This window comes from Cryptomeria japonica, chromosome 4 (assembly GCF_030272615.1).
Source record: "Cryptomeria japonica chromosome 4, Sugi_1.0, whole genome shotgun sequence".
NCBI classification, from domain to species: domain Eukaryota; kingdom Viridiplantae; phylum Streptophyta; class Pinopsida; order Cupressales; family Cupressaceae; genus Cryptomeria; species Cryptomeria japonica.
In genome coordinates this window covers 287,573,349-287,595,626 of record NC_081408.1, presented here as the reverse complement: position 1 = coordinate 287,595,626, position 22,278 = coordinate 287,573,349, and the positions used below count along the sequence as shown (strand labels likewise).

Here is a 22,278-nt window from a genome sequence, read left to right as displayed (position 1 = left end):
AGTGGTGCAGAGGTTTCAATGTTGTTCTGGATGAAGCAATTTGTGGTGTTTCACTTTCACCATGGTGTGGGTCAATGGTTGTATTTCACTTCTGTGATTGTTCAATGGATATTGTTCATCATCTTCGCAATTGACCACAATGACAACCTGAGACAAACCAAGTGAAGCAGGGAATCAAATAAATAAAGTTTACCACCAGTGCCGCTGCTTCACCTGGCATTGACTAGGCCTTTGCTGTGGCCGACAACTCCTCAAATAGTGAGGAGGAGCTTGCCCCTAGGTGTGAAGGATAATTACCGTGTGTCCTATAGCAAGCTGGTAATACTATGAATGTAAATATCACTTATGTCTGAAACTGCAAACCAACAAACTCTATAATGATTATCGATGACTTTTCATTTTGATATCTCCACTGGTTTTTTTTGTTCTATGGCCCTCCTTGGAGCAGCCTAAATCTGTAAATTTCCAGGTTTTAATATATAGGTAAGGCCACTTTTATCCAGCGAAAAAAATAGAAAACTTAAGAATCCATAGAAAATATAATTACTTATCACATAATATGTTTTCAATATAATTAGCATCCAATAAAGACAAAATATTATTACAAAGAGCTGACCATTCTGCATCTTGCAAGATGGAAAATAGGGAATGCCAATTGAATGCTCGAGGCAAATCAGCCAAAGTCAAGTTCATGTAATCTCTCTAATGTAGTAATGCCATCCATTTGAATCAGAAATTCCAGTTCCAATATTCATGTCTGTAGCATCCACTACTCCAGCAAGGGCAATTCAAAAGCGAGTTCTATTGCTGCTGCACACCATCCTGCAAGGTGGACTTAACGGATGTAGTCTAGAAGGCTATCTTTGAATTTCCTTTTGACAAGCTCAAGGAAAAAGCATGTAATGCCTCAACCAACTATCAGCAAAAATTAACTCAAACAAGCTAACCAGATTCATTACAAAAACTAAAGTTGAAAGGAAGATTTTTGTAATGCTCAAGACTTTCCACACATAATCAATAATATTGAAGACAAAGGTAGCTGATAAGGATTACTCTACATCCGAATTAAAACAAAGATGTCTCTACATTCATTTGCCTTACAAATAATAAGATTAAAGGCACTAATATTCTATTGGTCTATCACCAACTGCCTTGAATGGCTCCTCCTTTCATGGGTCCAAAGGCAAAGCAACAAGATGTATATGATAGAAAACACAGGGTAACTCTTATATAGGATCAAATTGAAAAGTCTAGAACTTCATAGACCAGCTCAATTTAAGAAATAGAGTTGGAAAAGTGCATAACTGCCATCATCACTAGCTTAATAATTAATCGAAGAATGTATAAGATGCACTCCAACTTGATCAAACCATTCCAGAATGCAACCTTTTCTGTCTATGTTCAATGAATAAAGATTCTGCGCCTGTCCATCATTGTAAATATACAAATGCATTATAGGGTATAATAGAATCCAACATTTGGCTGGTTGGAGACCATAAGTTCACATTGGCACTGATAAACAGCAATCATCACAAAAGTATTGATGTGAGAAGAAGAAAAATTGGCGCCCAAAAACACTGTAATGAGTAAGAGTTCTTCTATTCACCTTTGATTGCCTATTGGATGTTCTATATTCAACTTTAACATTTAAACTTTAGGTTATCCACTTATGCTATAAATTCAACTATGACACAAATCACAATATGAGATCAGAATTGCATTCTTCATTGGCAAAAACGTTTTACTGAACAAAATAGTAGAACTTAATAGTGGACTTAGAGAAAGAGTATAAAAACTCTACGAGTTGAGGGGGAAGTGCTCAATCGGGAACTATGAAGTTATTTCAATGTTGAAACCAAAGGTAGTGGCACGTGAAGGTGTAACCAACTACAGCATAGCACAGTTGTCCAGGTAAAAGCAGAGCTGCTGTTATGTACATGAAAATAAAAACACCACCAGCGTATGAATGATAGGACAGCTGTCCAGGTAAAAGCAGAGCTTCTGCTATGTATATGGAAATACAAACACCACCACCCTGTGAGTCCATTTTTCCCGCAACCCTGTGTAGATAGACTAAAATATTTACCATGATTGATATTGGGCCTCTTTACAATCCAATTGTTTGTCGTACAGGAAAGACGGATAAATGAAATATTAATACAAAGTCCACTTGTAGGCTATTAACCAGGGAAAACAACTTTATTTAGGTTCTGTATCTTAAGAAAAGAGTTCAATTTGCATCTAAAGACATGTGAAATTAAAATCAGAGTTTCTGGATACTTTGTCCCTGCCAAGATACATGTATCCAAATATAAGATAGATGGGTTTGCAGATACAAAGTGACCCAAATACATTTATATATGTCTCAGATTTGGCTATGGATATGATACAGCCCAGATATGTTTCCAGGCTTTTCTAAATTCAAGTCCATAACTGGGTTGTATCGAAGACATCTCAATATGGTACCAATTCATCTGGTGCTGGTTTACGATTTATTGGGGGGGAATTAGAAACTGCATGCAAATGAAACATAAAAAATAATATCACAAAGAAATAGTAATAATGGGTTTTATAAATCTCATATCCACCAACCATACCCCTATCAAGGGGTGTTGAAATTTTGCTGTATTTGTATTACCATACCAGTCATACAACACTGGTTAAAACCCAAGTTGTTGTGGCATAAGTCAGGTATGTCTGAATACCATTTTATTCTTTTCATCCTAGATTTGACTTAGCTGCTATGACCCTACAAAATAATGAAAATAATAACAGTATAAAATGTATTATCTAGCAAACAAAATTTATCACAACATTATAGAAGAAACATAATACATCAAATAACCAAAAAACAGTTGAAAACCCTTATACAACAATTGATAATCAATACCAGATATCATGATAAATCCAAATATATTAATAGTCAATCATAGAACTACACGTAGCCTTCATGAAATGCATACACTATAAATTGTCTCATCTCTTCCTGAGTTTCAACATCAGAATGTTTGATTAGATCTACACAGTAGCAGAGCCACTCCTACTGGCTGAATTATGCAGCTCCTGCAAGGAACTCTCTTACCCCTCTATGTTAATAATGAAAAATGGGCGATTGTAGTTACTAGTATCCATATTACAATGCTCTGCCTCCATCTTCCATTTACCACCCTTTTGCTACTATTTGAATTGTTTGTGTGCTATTAGGCACAAGTTGAAATGAACGTAGATCAACTCCTTGCCTTTTTGGCCAACAACAGATTGCAAATAACCAAGTGGATAACTGAGATAAGCGTGCAATACAAAGTCATCCTGTTTGGTTGTTTGGTTTTTCAAAAAATGAACTTAGTTGTTTCATTTGAAATTTGTACTCCTTTTAATATATATATATATATATATATATATATTTTTAAATGCTTATTTGACTTGTTTTCCAGTCAAAAAACAAAATTTTCAAAAAAATCGTTTACTTGTTGAGGGCCATAGCTGGGGCAGACCCAGGGGAAAATGGCAGTGAGCAGTGTGGACCATTACTGATATCCAGAGTATACCAGGACCAGTTTCCATAAGCAGCAGCATCCAGCCTCATAGGTTAAAACTTCAAACCAATGAGTGATGATTTGAGAAATCTAACTTCTGGTAATGAGGTTTGCTCTTCTTTGTGGTAAATGATATATATAGGAGGTTCCATGTGAAATGCAAGACTATTACTACCTTTACAGAGAAAAGTACAGGGTTGTGTCCTCCAATGGATATTAGGTATAGCTTTGTCCATCAACTTTTACCAGGCTAGACGAGATTGTCTGAGATAAGATTCCTTATTATTCTGCTTGTATATTGTGTCGAAAGCAAGCAACAAAGTTAATGTTACATATCTCTTGGCAATGCAAAGCAGCTACTTGCTTATAGTAGTGGTTCCAAGACTAATATGGCAAAATTATTTTTTAACAGTTCTTTCAAAAGAAGAGATAATGTATATCAACCGTTCAGGGAGTTTGCCTTCCTTTGCAGTCAGGGGAGTTTGCTAAGAAAATATTAGCCGAATGTGTTATTTCTATTTTAATTTCAGAGTTTCAAAAAAAGTTGATTTGGCGCCTGTAGGAGCACAAGCAGAGATGCTTACTTTCAAGCTTCCATAATGATGTGATCTGTCAATTGCCGTATTTTTATGTAACTAATATTTCATCTTAGAAAATATTTTAAGCTTTTCCATATTTATCTTTACATGTTCTACTTATTCTAATGTAATCACAAAACATGTCAATTTTTTGCCTGCACATTCACTAGCAGAGATGCTCATTTTTGTAGGGATAGAAATAGCAATGCATGGTTTCAAGATAAATGACATTTCATGAAAAGTTAGCATGGACATCAAACCCTAATACAGCACCATAATTAAGCTATATTACATGTGTTATTTTACCAAGACCCAGTATGGATCATGAATAAAATTCATGACAATCAAGAGAATCGTTCCATATTTCCATTTTCAACATGTTCAGAAGAAAAAGGCAGCATGCCCTCTGCCAATCAGACTCTAACGAAATGTTACTCCTTTTTCTGTTCACAAGATTACACATTTGCCTTCTAGGTTATGCAGCAGATTGTTGGAATAAGAAAATGTCAGAAAATGCATATTTGTACCCATTATGAGATTCAGCTTCCACCGTATTCAATGACAATTATCACATCAAAAGTCAATAAAAGCAATGTTAAGGATTTCATAGTAATTCCAGAGAAGCACAGGAAACATAAAATCCCTTTTCTAAGAAAAACAACTATTTCCCTTGATGTCTGTGTGCAAGATGACAATTTTGCTAACTTGAAAAATGGAAAAAAAAAAATGGATCCCTCCAAAGTACAAGATTCTTAACTTAGAATAGATGACATACCATAAACACCACAATTGCAAATCATCTATTCTTAAAAACGGAAGCTTTAAAAAAGAAACTTCCCTCCCAACAGCTTCGATGATACCATCAGTACACTGTGATAACGAGGTTGTGATGAACAAAAACCTAACTACATCAAAAGACGCCAAAAACAATGTGCCAAATATTGATACAACAATTTTTGGAATTGATCTGTTAGGATACATGCATTAAGCAACATAAAACAAGGCAACTTGCTGGAGGGACTTGTAATGCAGTCTCACATCCCAGGCCTTGGAAGCTGAATATTCATCAAGTTAACTCATCAGTTTACCCCAAGATGTTCACCTTTTTAGAGATAATAAAATTGAAGGAATAAAAGAAATAATAACCCCTTAAGCCCTATTTATTTGTTACAAGAGTAAATTTTGTGCCAAAGTAAAACCTATTCAGGCATTTACTGGATTTTTACAATATTTCAAAAACCTTACCCTGGCCATGCATTTTGCTCTGGGAGTTTATGGTTGAGTAGCATTGCAGCGAGGATAAAGCATACTTCCATCCAAAAAAACCTTGAAAGGGCATTACAAGCCCTGCTAAATTAAACGGATTCTTTTCAAATCCATGATAGGATGCTAATTTACATTCTTAGAATTTAAAAATGTGAGTTAATCCCCCTCTTGCTTTCCCCAGAATCCTTTCTTGTGAATAGAATCATCTGACATAAGAGATTTGGAAGATTTTCCTCGGAAGAAAAAATGCCTTTTGGAGAAGGATTTATTCAAGAAACTCTTTTCATTGGAACTCGATGGCAATTTCATACCATCATTAATGGATAAGCAACTTTTGCTTTTGAATGACTTGAAATTTGACAAGCCTTCATGAGTAGGAACATCATCATTAGCAACCCCAATTCGAGATAGCTTATTTCTTGAAAACTGGCTATTTGAAGATAAGTCTCTTGTATTATTCTTACAGTTATTAACCTGCCCTCCTAATTTCTGTCCCTTTGAAACAACATTTTCACTTGCAGTACATACAGGGCAAGGTGGATCTAGGGAACATGCTTCAGGAGTAACCTGCTCTAAACATTCTGCATGGTATACATGTCCACACACAAGTACTGCAGTAACAGAAAGATCATTGCTGGCCACCATCTTCTGAGCACTCCATGGTGATCTTTGAGTTAAAAGCTTTGAGCAAATGCCACATGTTTGTACATCACCACCAGATGGTCCTGATGCAGCTTGTGAACTGTTAACCCTTATCCTTTCTGCTGCCAATGTGGCTCTATCCATACTCTCCCTACCGGGAGCCCATCGAAAATCAGAAGGGCTGCTAGCATCTGTCCATCGCAAGCGTTCTCTCCTAGAAGAAGCCACAAGATCTGAAAATGTCTGCATAGACCAACAGTCAGAAGCCCCACCATGTGGTCCAACTGTTGAATCACCACTACTTCCAGATAACTTGAAGGAGTGTCTTCCTTCAAACAAAGGCACTGGACTGCTATTTGGTGCATTCCGTGCATGAATTCGACTATCTGAAACTTGCCTCAATAACGGGTGTGCGGAAGAATGATGTGGACGCCTTGAGAAAAATAAATTACTGCCAATTGAACGACGACGTGAAGAAGAAGGCTGACTTTTGGACCGGGTGGAGGAAAAGTTCAAATTGCTTAAATGGGGTGGAGTGGCTTCGGGAGTGTTGGAGACTGTTGATGATCCAGGAGAATGTCCACCCTGCAGAAGAAACCATAAAACTAGTTATATAAGAAATGCATTTGAGCACAAATTGATTTCTTCAACCAATGCACACACTTCCACTTCAAAAGTGAAACACAACCAACCCAAATACTAAAACCATCGCCAAATATTTTCTACTAACCATATAACTAGCCTCTTTTGAGGATGTCTGTGTTACAGATGGGCTTGAAATTGAATCTGCACAAATCAAAGAGATGAAAAGATCAGTCACTTATAAATTATCATTTATATGCTCATTAATAGCTAGTTTGTGGATAAAGATATCTACATTTGGATGATCTCTATATCATTTAGAATGATTCCAGACAAGTAAACAATACCTTTGTAAATCTGAAAGAGAGATTGAGATCATATATATCGCTAAAATCTAGAGAAAGATGATACCGTGAACAGAATCTTGTCCATAAAATACTTGTGATTATATTAAAGCATACTTACCATTTTTTGTAAAACAATAAAAAAATTCACATATTCATCATTAGAATTACAAGCATCGTACAGAAAACAAAATGCAAAAAAAAAATTAACATGACATCCTTAATATCAGCTTGGATACAAGACCTTTGCAGAGCAATTTGATTTAATTATCTAATGGTGATAATCCATATATAATTGCGAAAAGGATTTGACCTGGAATTCCACGTTGAAGATATGACAACATAAAAAAGTTTAAAGTGCCAATGGCTAACAAACTAAGAATGCCTAGGAGGAATCATGCAAAGGAAAGAAATGACTTTAAAATATAAATGTATTATATTCTTCCATTATTTGCATTGCTCTTTTGGCACAGGGTTGACTCCATCATTTCATTAGTAGTGGAATCATTAATCATTATTCTTAGTTCATTTCCCATATTTAAGATTTTGTTGCTCATTTTCAGTTTCTAAGCATTAACTTCATTTTCAAAGAACTCTGGATGTGCATACATCTATGTATTCTTTTCCAGAGAGCTTGGCACGAGCAGTGAAAACCCTGTAGACAAAATGGATTTGTTGCAGAATACCTGGTCAACTGCACATAGTTATGATAATATTGGCAAATCACTATCTCTCTAGATCACCCAAGCTGTGAATTTAATCTTTATGGTTCTCAACATGAATGAGAATCTCAGTTTATTTTGGTATGGCGATCTCTTTTGGCATCTCCTCGCCCCATTTGTAGCAATCACTTTTCATCTCCAACCAGGTTTTGACCTTAAGTTGTACTTTCTTCATGTACAATGTAAAGCAAACTTTTCATATAATTCATGTTTTTGGGTGTTTTCTATCTTCTTCTTGAATGTCCTGTTCATAGCATTGGCATCCACTGACAAGGCCATGAAAGTGCTTCATGTTTCCATGGTTTTATAGAAAATTGTTTGGCTATATTTCAATAAAGCAAGAAAGGGAAAGCCCACTTTCGGTTTTTCTTTCAACTTCAGGTTTTCCGTTTTAGTTTCCCAGTGTCCAGTTTCTCAGTAGTTTTCAGATTTCATACATTGCAGCCAATTCCCTGATTTTCAGCTCATAATCAATTTGCAAAATTTCTTCCACTGTATCTCCATTGCCTTTTGAATATGGAATAATTTCCAATGGACCCCACTAACTGAACAAACAGTTTTTACATCTACACAGTTACAATTTAAGGTTCAAGGAAACAAAACAGATCAGTTTTAGTGGTTCTTGCTGTGCATTTCTCTATGAATATTTTAATGTATATAACTGATCAAACAGGCATTCTGTGTTGGTCTATCTGAAATAGTGTTTTTTGTTATCCGAGCTTCAAATGTGCTTAGAGATGCAAACAAATTTGATTTATTTTGTTATCCGAGCTTCAAATGTTGATAATCTCCCCAGCAAATAGGTTGTTTGGTGGGTTCTGTATAATTAGATATGTGTCCATGATTGCATGGAAACTTAAACCTTGGTATCTCACAGATTGCTGAAATGAAATATTTTGAATTATTAAAAATTATTAATTTTAGAACACATGCAAGCATATGTTGATTCACACTATTACCAAACTATCCAGTACAGTTAAGCACAGCCTATTACAATCTAATGTTGATAATCTCCCCAGCAAATAGGTTGTTTGGTGGGTTCTGTATAATTAGATATGTGTCCATGATTGCATGGAAACTTAAACCTTGGTATCTCACAGATTGCTGAAATGAAATATTTTGAATTATTAAAAATTATTAATTTTAGAACACATGCAAGCATATGTTGATTCACACTATTACCAAACTATCCAGTACAGTTAAGCACAGCCTATTACAATTGTACCTTAAAGATAAATACTTCCTTCTTTTGCTTTAGTGGTATCTAAAATTGCTTATGAGATAATAACTAATTTGCCAGTTCGGGTTCAGCAAAATTTTGAAAAAGGATTTGGGTTCATAGGTACAAAAACAATGTAATATATATATATATATATATATATGCAGCCTAGAAGCATGAATTAAGATTAGAATGTCACATAGCATCATATAAACAGCAAAACCACCATAAGCTTGTTAGATCTTGTCTGACTTACAACTGAAGAAGTGCTGAAGAGTCGAATGTATACAAATCATATCAGACTACTGATGACAATGAAAGTGGCATGGGAATAAGAAGCTAATTGCAATTTAGCTTATGTTTATTTTAGGAGAAGATTGGGACTCTAAATCTGTGTGGAGATCAGCTATTCTATTAAAGTTATTAAACGTATTGTGTATACCTCAGATTGTAAGGTCTGATACAACTTCAGGGATTTCTATATTCAGTGAGTCCAACTGCTTAAGTGTGTAAATCATAAGTGAGCTCAGGAAACTGAATATTTTTGTTGCTGTTCATAAGCCGAAGATTGTAAATCAAAATGAGCTAATGCATGGGTATCCTGCTGTTGTGATTGACAACTGCTCCAGTACATTGTATAAGGTTAACAAGTAAGAGGTCAGAACTCAATTGCTTGCTGCTCTATTTTATCTTGCTTCAGACATAAACAAAATTTGAATAAATCTATCAATTGTCTGTTGCTGTTCTTAATAATTTTAAGTCTTAAACCTGCATAATAACTTGCAAAACAATCACACAAATCTGCAACTCTGAAACACATATCTATTCAAAAAAGAAACCCTCATTGCTATAAATTTTATTGAATTTTGACCAAAAAAAACATAAATTTGCGCACCCAGATGTCCAGGTTCACCCTGGGTATGCCCCAGACGAACCAGCTTGCCCAAGAACAAACCCTACCCAATCCCAAAAGAAAACCAGACCAAGACCCAAACCCGAACCGGACTGGACCAGTACCAGGCCCTGAAACCAGAAAACCCTGTAACTTAGGTCATAATAATCCAAAAGAAATTCATTAAAAGCCCAGGTTATGCCACTGAAAATCTGCAATAAATTCACTCATTCTCCTCATGTACGGTGCATGTTATTCACTCATTCTCCTCCAGAAGGGTGCGGGCTTTGGAGAGGGGCAGTGACTTAATGAAGTAGGGGACACCCTTTGTAAAAGATTGTCTATAATTATCAGTCCCTCCAAAAAACTCTACCCTCCAGTCATCTCAGAAGGCCTGCATGGTCCCATTAAGAGACAGGGTATTGAACAGCTTAATGCTTAATAGTTGCTATGTGTTAATGATGATAGCTTCGGTCAGATAAACATAATCATGGATGATAATTACATCAATAGAATGATTTATGATTTTGTTATATGTATGTATGTATACCAATATACATAATAATAATAATTGAGTTTATTATTATTACATATATTAATATACATACATATATAATTATAAATGGATATTAAATCATAAATCATTGTATTGATTTATTCTATGTGGAATAAATAAGCATCGAATTGATTGAATGATCAAATGGCTGATCACACATCGATCATCATTACTATTATGCTTCCAAGTATAAATCTGTGTTTAAATCGATCTGCATTAAGTATCGTGCATGATCTAAACCCAGTCGATATTGTGTATCGACTACTTTCATTGATCTTTACTATAATCGATAATATGTATCGATTTACTACTTGATCTTTATTATAATCGATAATGTGTGTCGATTTAATGATGCTTGTGTTATCATCATTCTAACATACCGATTAGGAATCGGTTTGTTAATGGATTATAAACTATCAATTATGAAGCGGTATGTATTATGTTTGCAATGATTAATTAATGTCTCTCCACCGATATTTCCATTAATTAATCATTGCAAACATAATACATACCGATTCATAATCGATAGTTTATAATCCACTAACAAACCGATTCCTAATCGGTATGTTAGAATGACGATAACACAAGCATCATTAAATCGATACACATTATCGATTATAATAAAGATCAAGTAGTAAATCGATACACATTACATGTCTATCCATCGATATGTCTCCTCACTCATATATATATAATCCAAGATAGATCGGTGAAAGGTAAGTACAGCCATCTATTAGTGCAAGCCTTTGAGATCGATCTCATTCTCAATACTCAGCAATATTTGTCATATAATCAGCAACACTTGAAGTATTATCAATACTTGGTGAATCAACATACTTTGTGGACATACTATCTTCTCCTTGTACTTGCAGCAACCTGCAAGATTCATAGGTTAGTGAGAGCATCATTTGAGAGACTAAAAAATTAAAAGATACCTCTATTTCTATCTACTAAGAAATCTAATCTACTTTAACACTATGTTCTCATCTTTTATTCAAACATAGGCATATAATTATTGTCAAAATGCTTTCATAATGTATCACTCAGTGGGATAGTCATTACAATACATGTCCGATTCCATTTTTTACATAGTTCATTTTAGATATAAGGTCTCAAGTTGTGTTCACAAGTATCTTACTGACCAATGTTTTAATATACAGCATAGGCTTGTTAGTTGTAATGTATAGTAGGAAATCTCTTCTATTATATATTGTGACGTAATAAAGTTCATTACTAACCTTGGGTTTTGGGGCTGTAACACCAACTCTTGTGAAGCCTTTTAGTTACATTTTTTCCTTACAGCGACTAACAGATTTGATTAACTACAATTACTTTACCAAACACAATGATATATAATTAATGTACTTAAGAAAATCTATTGTACGGAATAAAATCTAAGCAACATCAATTACATATTTAAAACAATCTATTAAGCACAGAGTTGGAGTAATAAATTTATAGTGATATGCTCAGAATCCTGTCATCTGACCACCTAACATTCACGATTAGTAAATGCACAGTTTTCTAAGAGGTGGAAATGAGACTTTGGCTCATTCCAGAACATCTGGACCTATATTCTGATCTCCAAACTAGCTACAATGACATTACATTGAAAATATATTAACAATCAAGAAATCACAAACAAACTCTCCTACCTGCACTCAGAGAAAAGGAAATTGTCAATGCATTCTGTTTAAACTGGAGATGGGTAAGTACAATTTGATAAGTCTTCTCAATTCTGAATATTTGACCAACCTTGTTGGAGACCACCATTCTGCACCTTGTTCTCAAATGCCAAGATTTTACTGTTATCAGATCACTTTGTTCTGTTAAGATGTTTTATTGGTTTTTTAAGTATTAGAGCTGCATACTGAATTTTCTCATCACCTTTGACATTGACGAATTCAATTGTCTTCTAAGAACTCTCTTTGCATTTCTTCTAATAGACTAATCGTAAAACCAATATGGTGTACTTCACACTTCTGTGGGTAGAATTTCATATTTTTTAATCTGACATGGTTGCCAATGACCTTCCCAATAATACTATACTTGATGGATGATGTTGATCTTCATACTGTTGATGACAAAATTGTCAAAGCATATCATGTCAATTGTCAACCTGTTGGTGTACCCAGCATTTTGATGTTGAACATAAAACAAAAAGATTATATACACAAACAAAAATAAAATAAAATTTATAGACAACAATAAAAAGAAAACAATAGTTAAGGTTTGCCTTGATGTGATTCAAGTTCAAACTTCTAGTGTTATGTTGGTCTCATGTGCATGACGCATGGAGCTCTAGCAATTGGCCAAAGGATAACAAAAATAATGAAAGGGTAAATAAACGTTCATGATTTCAACGAAAATGATAATAAATGTTGATATTTCCAACTTGTAAACGTTGCTAGTGTCATTTTCATTTTATCAGAGCTTCTCCCCTTACCAATGGGACATTAATTGATGAAATTAATCCACAATACTATTTTACTGGGTTAAAGGAAGAAGCTGACTATGCTGGCAAACTAAGTGAATTTGTTAAAATTGGTTCTACATGTCCCTTTCCTCCTTTCTCATAGCTAATGCATGCTAATGTTATAATTCATGACTCGACATTGACTACCTTTTCAAGTGGCAGGAACCAAAATATATGTTGCTTCCTCTTCCTGGACTTGAACACTGACTTGAATCTGTAAGCCATTTGAAAATAAGCACAAGTGACATCCAACCTTGCTTCTTGAATATGTTATGTGCTTTATTTGTGTCAACAAGAAAGTATACTGGAATTGAGGATTTTTCAGTAATAAGTCTGAACCTACAGAAAAACATCTCTAGTTGATGTATAAGAAATTCTGACTAATAGTGTATTTTATGCTATGCACAGTTTGTTTGATGGTATATAATGCCATAGGCTATTAATGTGGTTGATCATTTTTATGTTTGATTGTTTCTTTTACAAAGAGAGATGATTCCCCAAAATGTAGAGGATGACAGAAGCTAAGTCACAGAATACGGTGATTTTCATGGATGAGGTTCGAATTTAATCAAATTTCAAACTTGTATGAAAAAATCGTTCAAATTTGACCATTAATTTGTACAGACACAGACGTCATTTTTTTCACTAAAGAAAAAATCTGAAAAGCGTTTTTTTAGGGTTTCTGACGCATTTTTGGCAGATTATTTTATAAAACGCCTCTCTCCACTCTGTAAAAAGACGAACCCCTGCGAACCAGTTAATGCGTTGGATTTATTTTGTCGACAGTGGATAGCGCGGCTTATCTCTGTGGTGGCCGAGCTCGGGCGGGTTATCTCTGTCTGGGGCGGCGATTTCTGAGTCTGCTGGGCAGCTTTGCCAACCAAAATCTGTGTCTACAGCGGGTTCTCTGTGTCTGTGGCGGGTTATCTCTGTGTTTGCTGTCACTTGCAAGACATGTATCGAATTTCTGAGTTTTAGAAATCTATAATCAGTTGCAGATAACCTTATTTCTGTTGCGGTTTATATTTTATAAATGTGTCATCTTTTTATAATGACTTTAAATCTATTTAGCAATGTTAAGCTATTTTGATAATTTATTAGAAGTATACATATATTTAAAAATAAACAAAATTATATAGGGCGAATTTTATCCGAATTTTTTTTTTCGAATTTTTCCCTTGTTGAATTTCATCCAAATTTCATGGCTGTCGAATTCGAACCTGAGCCTTGTGAGTTAGGACAGGAGTAATGGCAGTACACAAACATGAGTATACATCCCCGCATAAGACAGAATATTAGAGCTCAAAGATGTGTCCTTCAGAAAATTTCAGTTTGATGTATTTTACATTCAATTTAAAGTTTTTTAATTTTAAAGCCAAGTTCATTTGAGAAAATTATGCAAATATTTCCTGCATTAAGGTGAAACACTATTTCATTTTTTACAAATATGTGCCCTCAGAGTAAAAACAATAAATTTGAGGTTTCAGTATGATTGGCAGTGAGGGGTCGGCTAGGAGACCCCACCCTACCATTGGACAAAGGATATCTTTTGGAAACAAAAAACATACACTTGACACTCTCTTGTAGAAGAGGCCAGCTTATTGACATTTCCAACAAAGAAACGGGCACTCCATCTTCAAGGATGTATATAACCCTTAAGAAAAAATCAAGAAGACTAAATTATAATTCAAAGAGCAAATTGTCTAATGCATATTTCAGACTGCAAAAACCCAGATCACAAAATCAGGAGGAAACGAACAAAACCTTGAAAAAGTTCTAATCACAACAAACAGTTTTTACTTTTTTTCTTTGTTAGTCATTTTCAAGAATATCAATTACAACCAAACTATTATTGCAAGCCACATTTATAATCATGTAAAGAATAACCGAACCAAATCTGAGGAAGTTTAAATTGCAATTGAATGGCTTTCTTTTTCAGACATTTTCAACAAGGTTATTTAAACGACTAGAACTGCCAAGAACACATCGAAAGCTACATTTATAATGATGTTGCTCTATTTCACCTATGCTTCAAGATAAAGTTTTTGAGGTTTTATTACATATTATAAGATACTATATGAAGTTTATAGTCAAAATAAGTAATGAAAAAAATTTGAAATCATGAGTTTTAAGATCACTTGATTGGGTCCACGTTGTTTATATCATTTTCAATATCTAATAGGGCAATGTATTGATCCATGTGAACATTCACTGTAATTTCTATTTGGAAACAAACAGGCAGCATCCTTCAGAAATGTTGTGATGTTTGGTAATATGAAGTACAACAATAATGGCTGATTAACCATATAAGACTAAGCTAATTGATCTTCACTTCGTATTATTACAATTTGCTGTTTCTCTCTGTTTCTATGCATACATGGTTGCATAACTTGTATTTTGGGAATGTAGTGATCTGTTATGCAAGATAAGCCCCTAAATTATGGCTAACTTGGTGAACAGCAAAAACACACACTTCCTGTTCTAGGACAATATACAAAATAAAAATATAATGACAGTGTTCTTCAAAAAGAAATTGCTCAGATGAGCCAAAAAGATTTCAGATTTTTGCAAGACCATTTTTAAGCATATTTATCAGCAATAATTTGTCTGAGCAATGATTTTGTGGATGACAATTTCCATAACATAAGGAATTTGGTTATTCAGCAAAGTTAGTCAGAACATGAGATATTACAATGATTTTCAGTTCCCAAAAATATCGGATCATTATAAAAAAGTTGGCAAAAAAATGAAATTTAGTAATTTAGTTGCTGCTTTGAAACAATGAAATGGGAAACAAAAGAACAAAAATATTCAGAAAAATATATTACCTGGTTGGCTGCCAAAATCCTCAGCATTTCGTACATGACCAGGAGAGTTTGACCATTTAGATGCTCGAAAACTATCTGAAGGGCTTCCTTCATTTCGAACATTTCCATTTTGGTGGATCACAAATCGTGAGCTTGCAACTCTGCTCCCTCCACTGTTTGATGAAAGGGTCCTCTGCAGTCGCATGGAACTCAAGGCTGTCACATCATCTTCACCCTGTAGCTTAACATCCCAATGAGGATATGTTGAAGTTGAGAGCCCTACATTTGACTGCCAATGTGACTCTCGCAGACCAAGCCTCCCTCCCTCATTGGTCAATAAATCCCGCGGCCTTCCAGCTACACAACAGACTGACCCCATCTTGACTAGGTCGTATTTCAGCACCAGCTAAACTAATGCTTATACGTGAAAGCTCCGAATGATGAATAACTTCATCTTATAGATCCGAAAATTCAGGTCCAGGTTTTGCTCACTGCTACAATGGATGCCAAATATTTTGTTTCAAAATAAATTTTAGAAGTCGATGTAGAAGCCTGTCTATGAAAAAAAGATCTAAACTCCAGGTTCTAAATCAAGCAGACTGGACAATATAAGTGTAAAACACAACCTCTTAAGCCATCTCCAAGCTTTCTCAGTGATTCTAAAATTTGCCAAATGTTAGCCAACTATTTACAGTGTTTTCAATCACAAAGTTTGAAGGATAGTTTTAGTTTCATTAATCTCTTTGACTGAGAGGAACTTCATGTCAAAACACTGAAATGTGAAGCCCTTTTCACCAATTGACCATGCACAGACTGTGTCCTATTCCATCATTCTGTATTCTTCCATAAATGGCTGAACAAGCTGCACAAATAAAAAATAAACAGCCTCTCAAATCAGAATTAGAATCACCAAAGCTTCCATATAAGGTATGTTAATCTTTCAGATTTATTAGGAACATTTTACTTTGCCCCACAAACATGAACATGTACATTATTGTTTTTGCCTACAATCCATAGTTAATGTAAATCTTAAAGGTACAAGAACTCACTTTAAAGTACACAAATCAAGAGTTCTTGGTGACACTTTCTTGTCCAGTAAAAATAGTTGGAGAAAGGATGATCCGAACATGAAAACAACACTAACAATGACTTTGTTGCATCAAGCTGCTTCTGATTTGTCTGAGCTTTTAAGAGCCTAGAAGTAAGTTGGTTCACAACTAGATTATTTTTTATTATTGTTTTCCAAAAACGTTCAGCTAGCAATAGTTTGGAAAGAAAGACCAAGGTCCAGTGTTTTGTCAGCTCTATCAAAGAATGTAGCCAGTCCTTCCCGAGGGTCACTTGGGAATCTACCATTTTCTAGTATTGCTGACTTGCGGGAATTTCTTTTAATGTGTTGAAGATAGGGGATGAAACCACAAGCTTGTGAACCTCTGCACGATGAACATGCCTTTTTGGCTAAGCTGCCAAGGTCTGTGAGCTACCTCTAATAAGACAAGGACTTGCATCTGATCTTGAACCCTTATATTCTAATAGTAAAGTGTAATCACATGTTGGGGGCTCATCACATTCAACAATGATTGAATCCTGGTGAGATCTACAAAATCCAAACACCCAAACCAGTGAAACCCAGCCGTAGAGATTTTTTAGGGGAATTCGTTAATTTTTATAAGGGCATACTTTTTTATGAAAGCATGTGAGCAGTACAAGTAGAGCTAGGAACATATCTATTGACCATATTTCAGGCTTTGGATTCCTCTTGCAAAACTATTTCATTTTACCAGCCTTGTACAGAAAAGGCAGTCTTCATCATTACTGCAAATACATCAATCGTTTTTCTACATCGTCAAGAAGAAAAATACGAACTTAATCTATTTTTTATCTTCTTTTCACAAAGATTTCACCATACATGTTGCAAACCATCAAGAATCCATTAACACACTTTCAGAGGCTTTGCATACCACAAAAGTAATTTGCAAACTTTTCCTATTTCCAGTCTGTGAATTGAAATTGAAAGTGGAAATTTGGAAATTCATGACACTTCTTTTGTAAGCTATGAATTAAAATAGTATATTATTTAGGTGTTTAGGCTTTCACAGCTTGACCGCATAAGAAGTACAACTAAAGACTTCAAAAACACATTTGCCCGATCCTCAACAGTCTTGACATTTCAAGTTGCAACTTCTCCCACTATAACAAGAAGCAAGTAGGAAATGGAATGAATTTGCTCTCAGAAAAAGAAAGAACTATTGAGATCAGATGAAGAAGTACTAAAGATTATAGACAGGTATACCCAAGATCTGTGAAACTAACATAATATTTGTTGTAACCTAATTTATAATATTAAGTATAAATTATAGTACAGATCCTTTATTCAAAAGCTGGACCATTTATGCTCGAGGCAAAAACAGAAAAGGGCTTTAAATGAGTGAATAATGGATTATTTAAAACCGAAGGAGGGCTGTTGTAAAAGCAGAGAGAGATACTACTTCACATACTTCAACCTATTATGCAACCATGAATATTTCAATCTTATGCATTTATTCCTGGTCACAAATCTGCCTTTATATCCAGCCCTTTCCTGACAAAACCCTTTATAAATAGTGCGGTACACAGATATAATTGCTCGATCTAATTTAATCAAGAATATATTACACACTCCCAGCAGGCCAAAGTCAATAGATCCGAAACGTCTTCAAATAAATCTTTTCTCAAGGTTATTCCGGAAATCTCTTTTTTCAGTCACCTGAACACATAGGGGTACGAAAAAGGGGCAAGGACGCGGTTCCAATGAGGTTTCCGCCGTAAGTGATAAGGAACAGTTATATTATATATAAATATAGTTACCAGAAGATGTAGCCATGGAGACGAGAATAAGGTAGTTATCTCTACACTGAATTTTTTTGTTTGACTGGGCTTTTCTTCGATAGTTAGGATCTGTCGAAGCCTTCAAGCTCTTATATCCTATATCCATTCAGGAGGCCATGGTCTAATGTTAACCCTCCCCTATCTCTTATTTCCGGATTTCTCACTTGGCAGCCATCCTTTGTTTTCTTTGAGCTTACCTGCACTGTTCTGTTCTGCTGAGCGTTACTAAAATCTCGGTCTATCTATTTACACTAAAACAAAGAAACCTTATTAGGATGGACTACAAATTCCCCTTTCCTACCTTAAAATCCAGACTTAACTTCAAAATCAGCTCTTTATCCCAACATGAAGACCCAACGTGTTTACACTTCTTCAAATCTCGTAAAGCCAAGAGGGCAACAAAGATTTTCGCTGAAAACCCAAAGTGTTTACACTTCTTCAAATCAAGGAAAGCCAAGAGGGCAACAAAGTTTTTCGCTTATACTTCCAACTGTATTCTTGAACAAACTTAATCGTTTCAAAGCCACCATGCCGTGACAGTTATTATCAGTACAAGAGCGCACCAGACACCAAACAGACATGAATCAAAAAAAAAAAAAAAAACCTAAATACTTACACAAAAGAAAAAGACTTCTTACCAGTTAAAGCAATCCACTCTTATGTACAGATTCAACCTTATGAGCTTTTCGAGATCGCAGCAAAATCACAAATACTAACAACCAAAAAAACCCTTTCTTGTAAACCCCGAGAGGTCTAAGTAGCCCAGTTTATGGTCGACTTAGGTTCCAATCTAGTATCATTTTAAAGAGAAAAACTGAGGAATCATATCCGTTTACTCCGATTATTAAAATTGTTTCAGAAACATTGAAGCCAAAATGGCAGTGATTCCCTCAGATCGCAGCAGAAGGTCTGCTTGTTTCCTTGAACAACCCTCCTTTTCTTTCAGCGATCTTTCGTGGTTTGCGAGCATTTTATTTGTCTTGTATGCCACGTCGATTGCATCATCAGCGTCCGACGTGGGATGTACTATTCATTCGCCATAGATTTGTATGAATGCCGTATCGCTTCTCCAAATTAATAAATGAGTGAAGTGATTGATCTTACGAGGTATGTCAGTAATTGTGCGCGGATGTAATCAGAATCTTTTCTTTGTGAGGATAAATTATGTTTTCCTATGTGCTCGATTTGACCTGTTTAATCATCATCTCTAATTTTTGCTGTTTTTTATGCTATAAAACTGTAAATGCTTGTTTAACATGCATGTTTGGATTACACTATGCTAAGCGAGGAGTACAGAAAGTAATTATAATTAATTATTAAAAAGTATCGACTCTAGGGAAGGAGTTTGTGTCCAAGACGTATGGTTAGGTTACAAAGTAAAATAGAAGAAGACTTTACTAGAAGTCCAAAGAAGTAGAATATTGTTGGAAAACATAAAAACTTGTTTGATCAAATATTTATTTGTTTATTTGTGTTCAATTAAATATGTTTTATTTTATTGTTTATTAGTTGAAAGAAAATAGTATAATATTTTTTAAAAAGAAGTGGTAAAAAGGCACACTCATAAATTTAACTTATTGGTTCAGTTCTGAAACAAAATCAAAAGCAATAGGGTTGAGTCTAAAAATGTCATTAAGCAGACATCATGGCTATGTTAGATAGAGGAGGACTTGATCATTAGGTTTCCCCTAAACATCACTGAAGGTGGAATCATCAATTGGCTCGCACCCAGTGGAAGCAACATCTTTTGCATTTTCCTCAAGAGGCGTTTGAGTGCAAATCGGAGAGATGGTGAGCGACACACAAGGGAATTTGTTAGTATTTGGCCAACTAATGTCCTACCAAGGAGATGGCGGACATGAAGGTTGAGGTCATCCTACAAGGGCAACAAATTCCTTGGGATTTTGAGGCATAGAACCACAAGAGCAAGACCCACAATCTCAATGGTTGTCCCATCAAAAAGAGTGGTTGTGTCCATGTTAATACCCATGAGATGTGGAGTCAAGAGGAATTTGAACAATAGTGCAAGGGGCATCACCCCAATGGTTCGGTATTTCCTAGAGATGCACAACTTCAAGTGCAATTTTACTAACTTGCACCTAAATCTACACAAGAACACTAAAACAAATGATGGCTTTAGAATATAATGGAAAATATTTATCAGAAATGAAGCGACATCTTTTGCATTTTCCTCAAGAGGCGTTTGAGTGCAAATCGGAGAGATGGTGAGCGACACACAAGGGAATTTGTTAGTATTTGGCCAACCAATGTCCTACCAAGGAGATGGCGGACATGAAGGTTGAGGTCATCCTACAAGGGCAACAAATTCCTTGGGATTTTGAGGCATAGAACCACAAGAGCAAGACCCACAATCTCAATGGTTGTCCCATCAAAAAGAGTGGTTGTGTCCATGTTAATACCCATGAGATGTGGAGTCAAGAGGAATTTGAACAATAGTGCAAGGGGCATCACCCCAATGGTTCGGTATTTCCTAGAGATGCACAACTTCAAGTGCAATTTTACTAACTTGCACCTGAATCTACACAAGAACACTAAAACAAATGATGGCTTTAGAATATAATGGAAAATATTTATCAGAAATGAAGCAACATCTTTTGCATTTTCCTCAAGAGGCGTTTGAGTGCAAATCGGAGAGATGGTGAGCGACACACAAGGGAATTTGTTAGTATTTGGCCAACCAATGTCCTACCAAGGAGATGGCGGACATGAAGGTTGAGGTCATCCTACAAGGGCAACAAATTCCTTGGGATTTTGAGGCATAGAACCACAAGAGCAAGACCCACAATCTCAATGGTTGTCCCATCAAAAAGAGTGGTTGTGTCCATGTTAATACCCATGAGATGTGGAGTCAAGAGGAATTTGAACAATAGTGCAAGGGGCATCACCCCAATGGTTCGGTATTTCCTAGAGATGCACAACTTCAAGTGCAATTTTACTAACTTGCACCTGAATCTACACAAGAACACTAAAACAAATGATGGCTTTAGAATATAATGGAAAATATTTATCAGAAATGTTGCAATCAAAGAGATTAACATTTTTATCCTTCCAAATAGTAAAGAAAATTTTCACCCTAAAAGTGTGTCAAATCTGGGCATACTTGTGGGGAAGGCAAGTCCAATCCTCAAGAAGAACCATGTGCCAAGAGAAAGGACTAGACTTAAAAGGCCTAAAGAAATCATGAATCTAATTCCAAGCTTCTTGAGCTCAGGGACAAAACCAAAAGAGATGCTTGAGAGACTTGATTTGGCCACAAAAAGGACAATTAGGAGTGGGAATGTCCATGTGAGTGAGAGGGGTCCCCATTGGAAGACCTTGATACAACAAACACCAGGCAAAATGTCATGTCCCTTTTTTCCAAAAATAGCATTTACATCATGTTCCCATGCAGCTGCTTAACTCTATTTTCTGCTTAAATTTAAGCAGTTAAGTGTTCCCATGCAACTTAAAAATTGTCAAAAAAGGGATAATTGAGAATCTTTCCCTATTTTAGTGGAGCAGCTATTGTTTAGGAATTAGAAATAAGCTATGGAACAAAAGGGGGGGTTGAAAATAAGCAGTGGCTGCTTATTAACAAAAATACCACGTGGCTCCACAATTTTCTTTCCCTCTTTTTTTTTAAGATTTTTTTTCTTTTTTTTTTCAAATTTTAAGTGCACAAATTAGTATTAATGCTATTAATAAAAATTTGAGATGTTTTGCTTAAAAATAAGCAGCAAAGATAAATATTCATGGGGTCAGCTGCTTCACAAATAATCCCTAAAAATAT

The 22,278-nt window shown here is 35.3% G+C and overlaps 1 protein-coding gene across 2 annotated transcripts; it reads right to left on the bottom strand.

Moving 5' to 3' along the window:
* Nucleotides 1-5,046: 5,046 nt before the first annotated feature.
* On the bottom strand, nucleotides 5,047-19,499 carry LOC131071724 (uncharacterized). Of its 2 annotated transcripts, XM_058007669.2 has the most exons (5): nucleotides 19,127-19,499; nucleotides 16,247-16,482; nucleotides 15,642-16,111; nucleotides 6,753-6,808; nucleotides 5,047-6,607 (listed from the first exon to the last, which is right to left on the bottom strand). In XM_058007669.2, exons 3-5 carry the CDS (start codon nucleotides 15,997-15,999, stop codon nucleotides 5,537-5,539), a joined length of 1,485 nt encoding a protein of 494 aa, XP_057863652.2. In that variant the 5' UTR covers nucleotides 16,000-16,111; nucleotides 16,247-16,482; nucleotides 19,127-19,499; the 3' UTR covers nucleotides 5,047-5,536. The 2 variants fall into 2 exon arrangements, with proteins under 2 accessions (XP_057863652.2, XP_057863653.2); XM_058007670.2 differs by lacking the exon at nucleotides 16,247-16,482.
* Nucleotides 19,500-22,278: the final 2,779 nt, after the last annotated feature.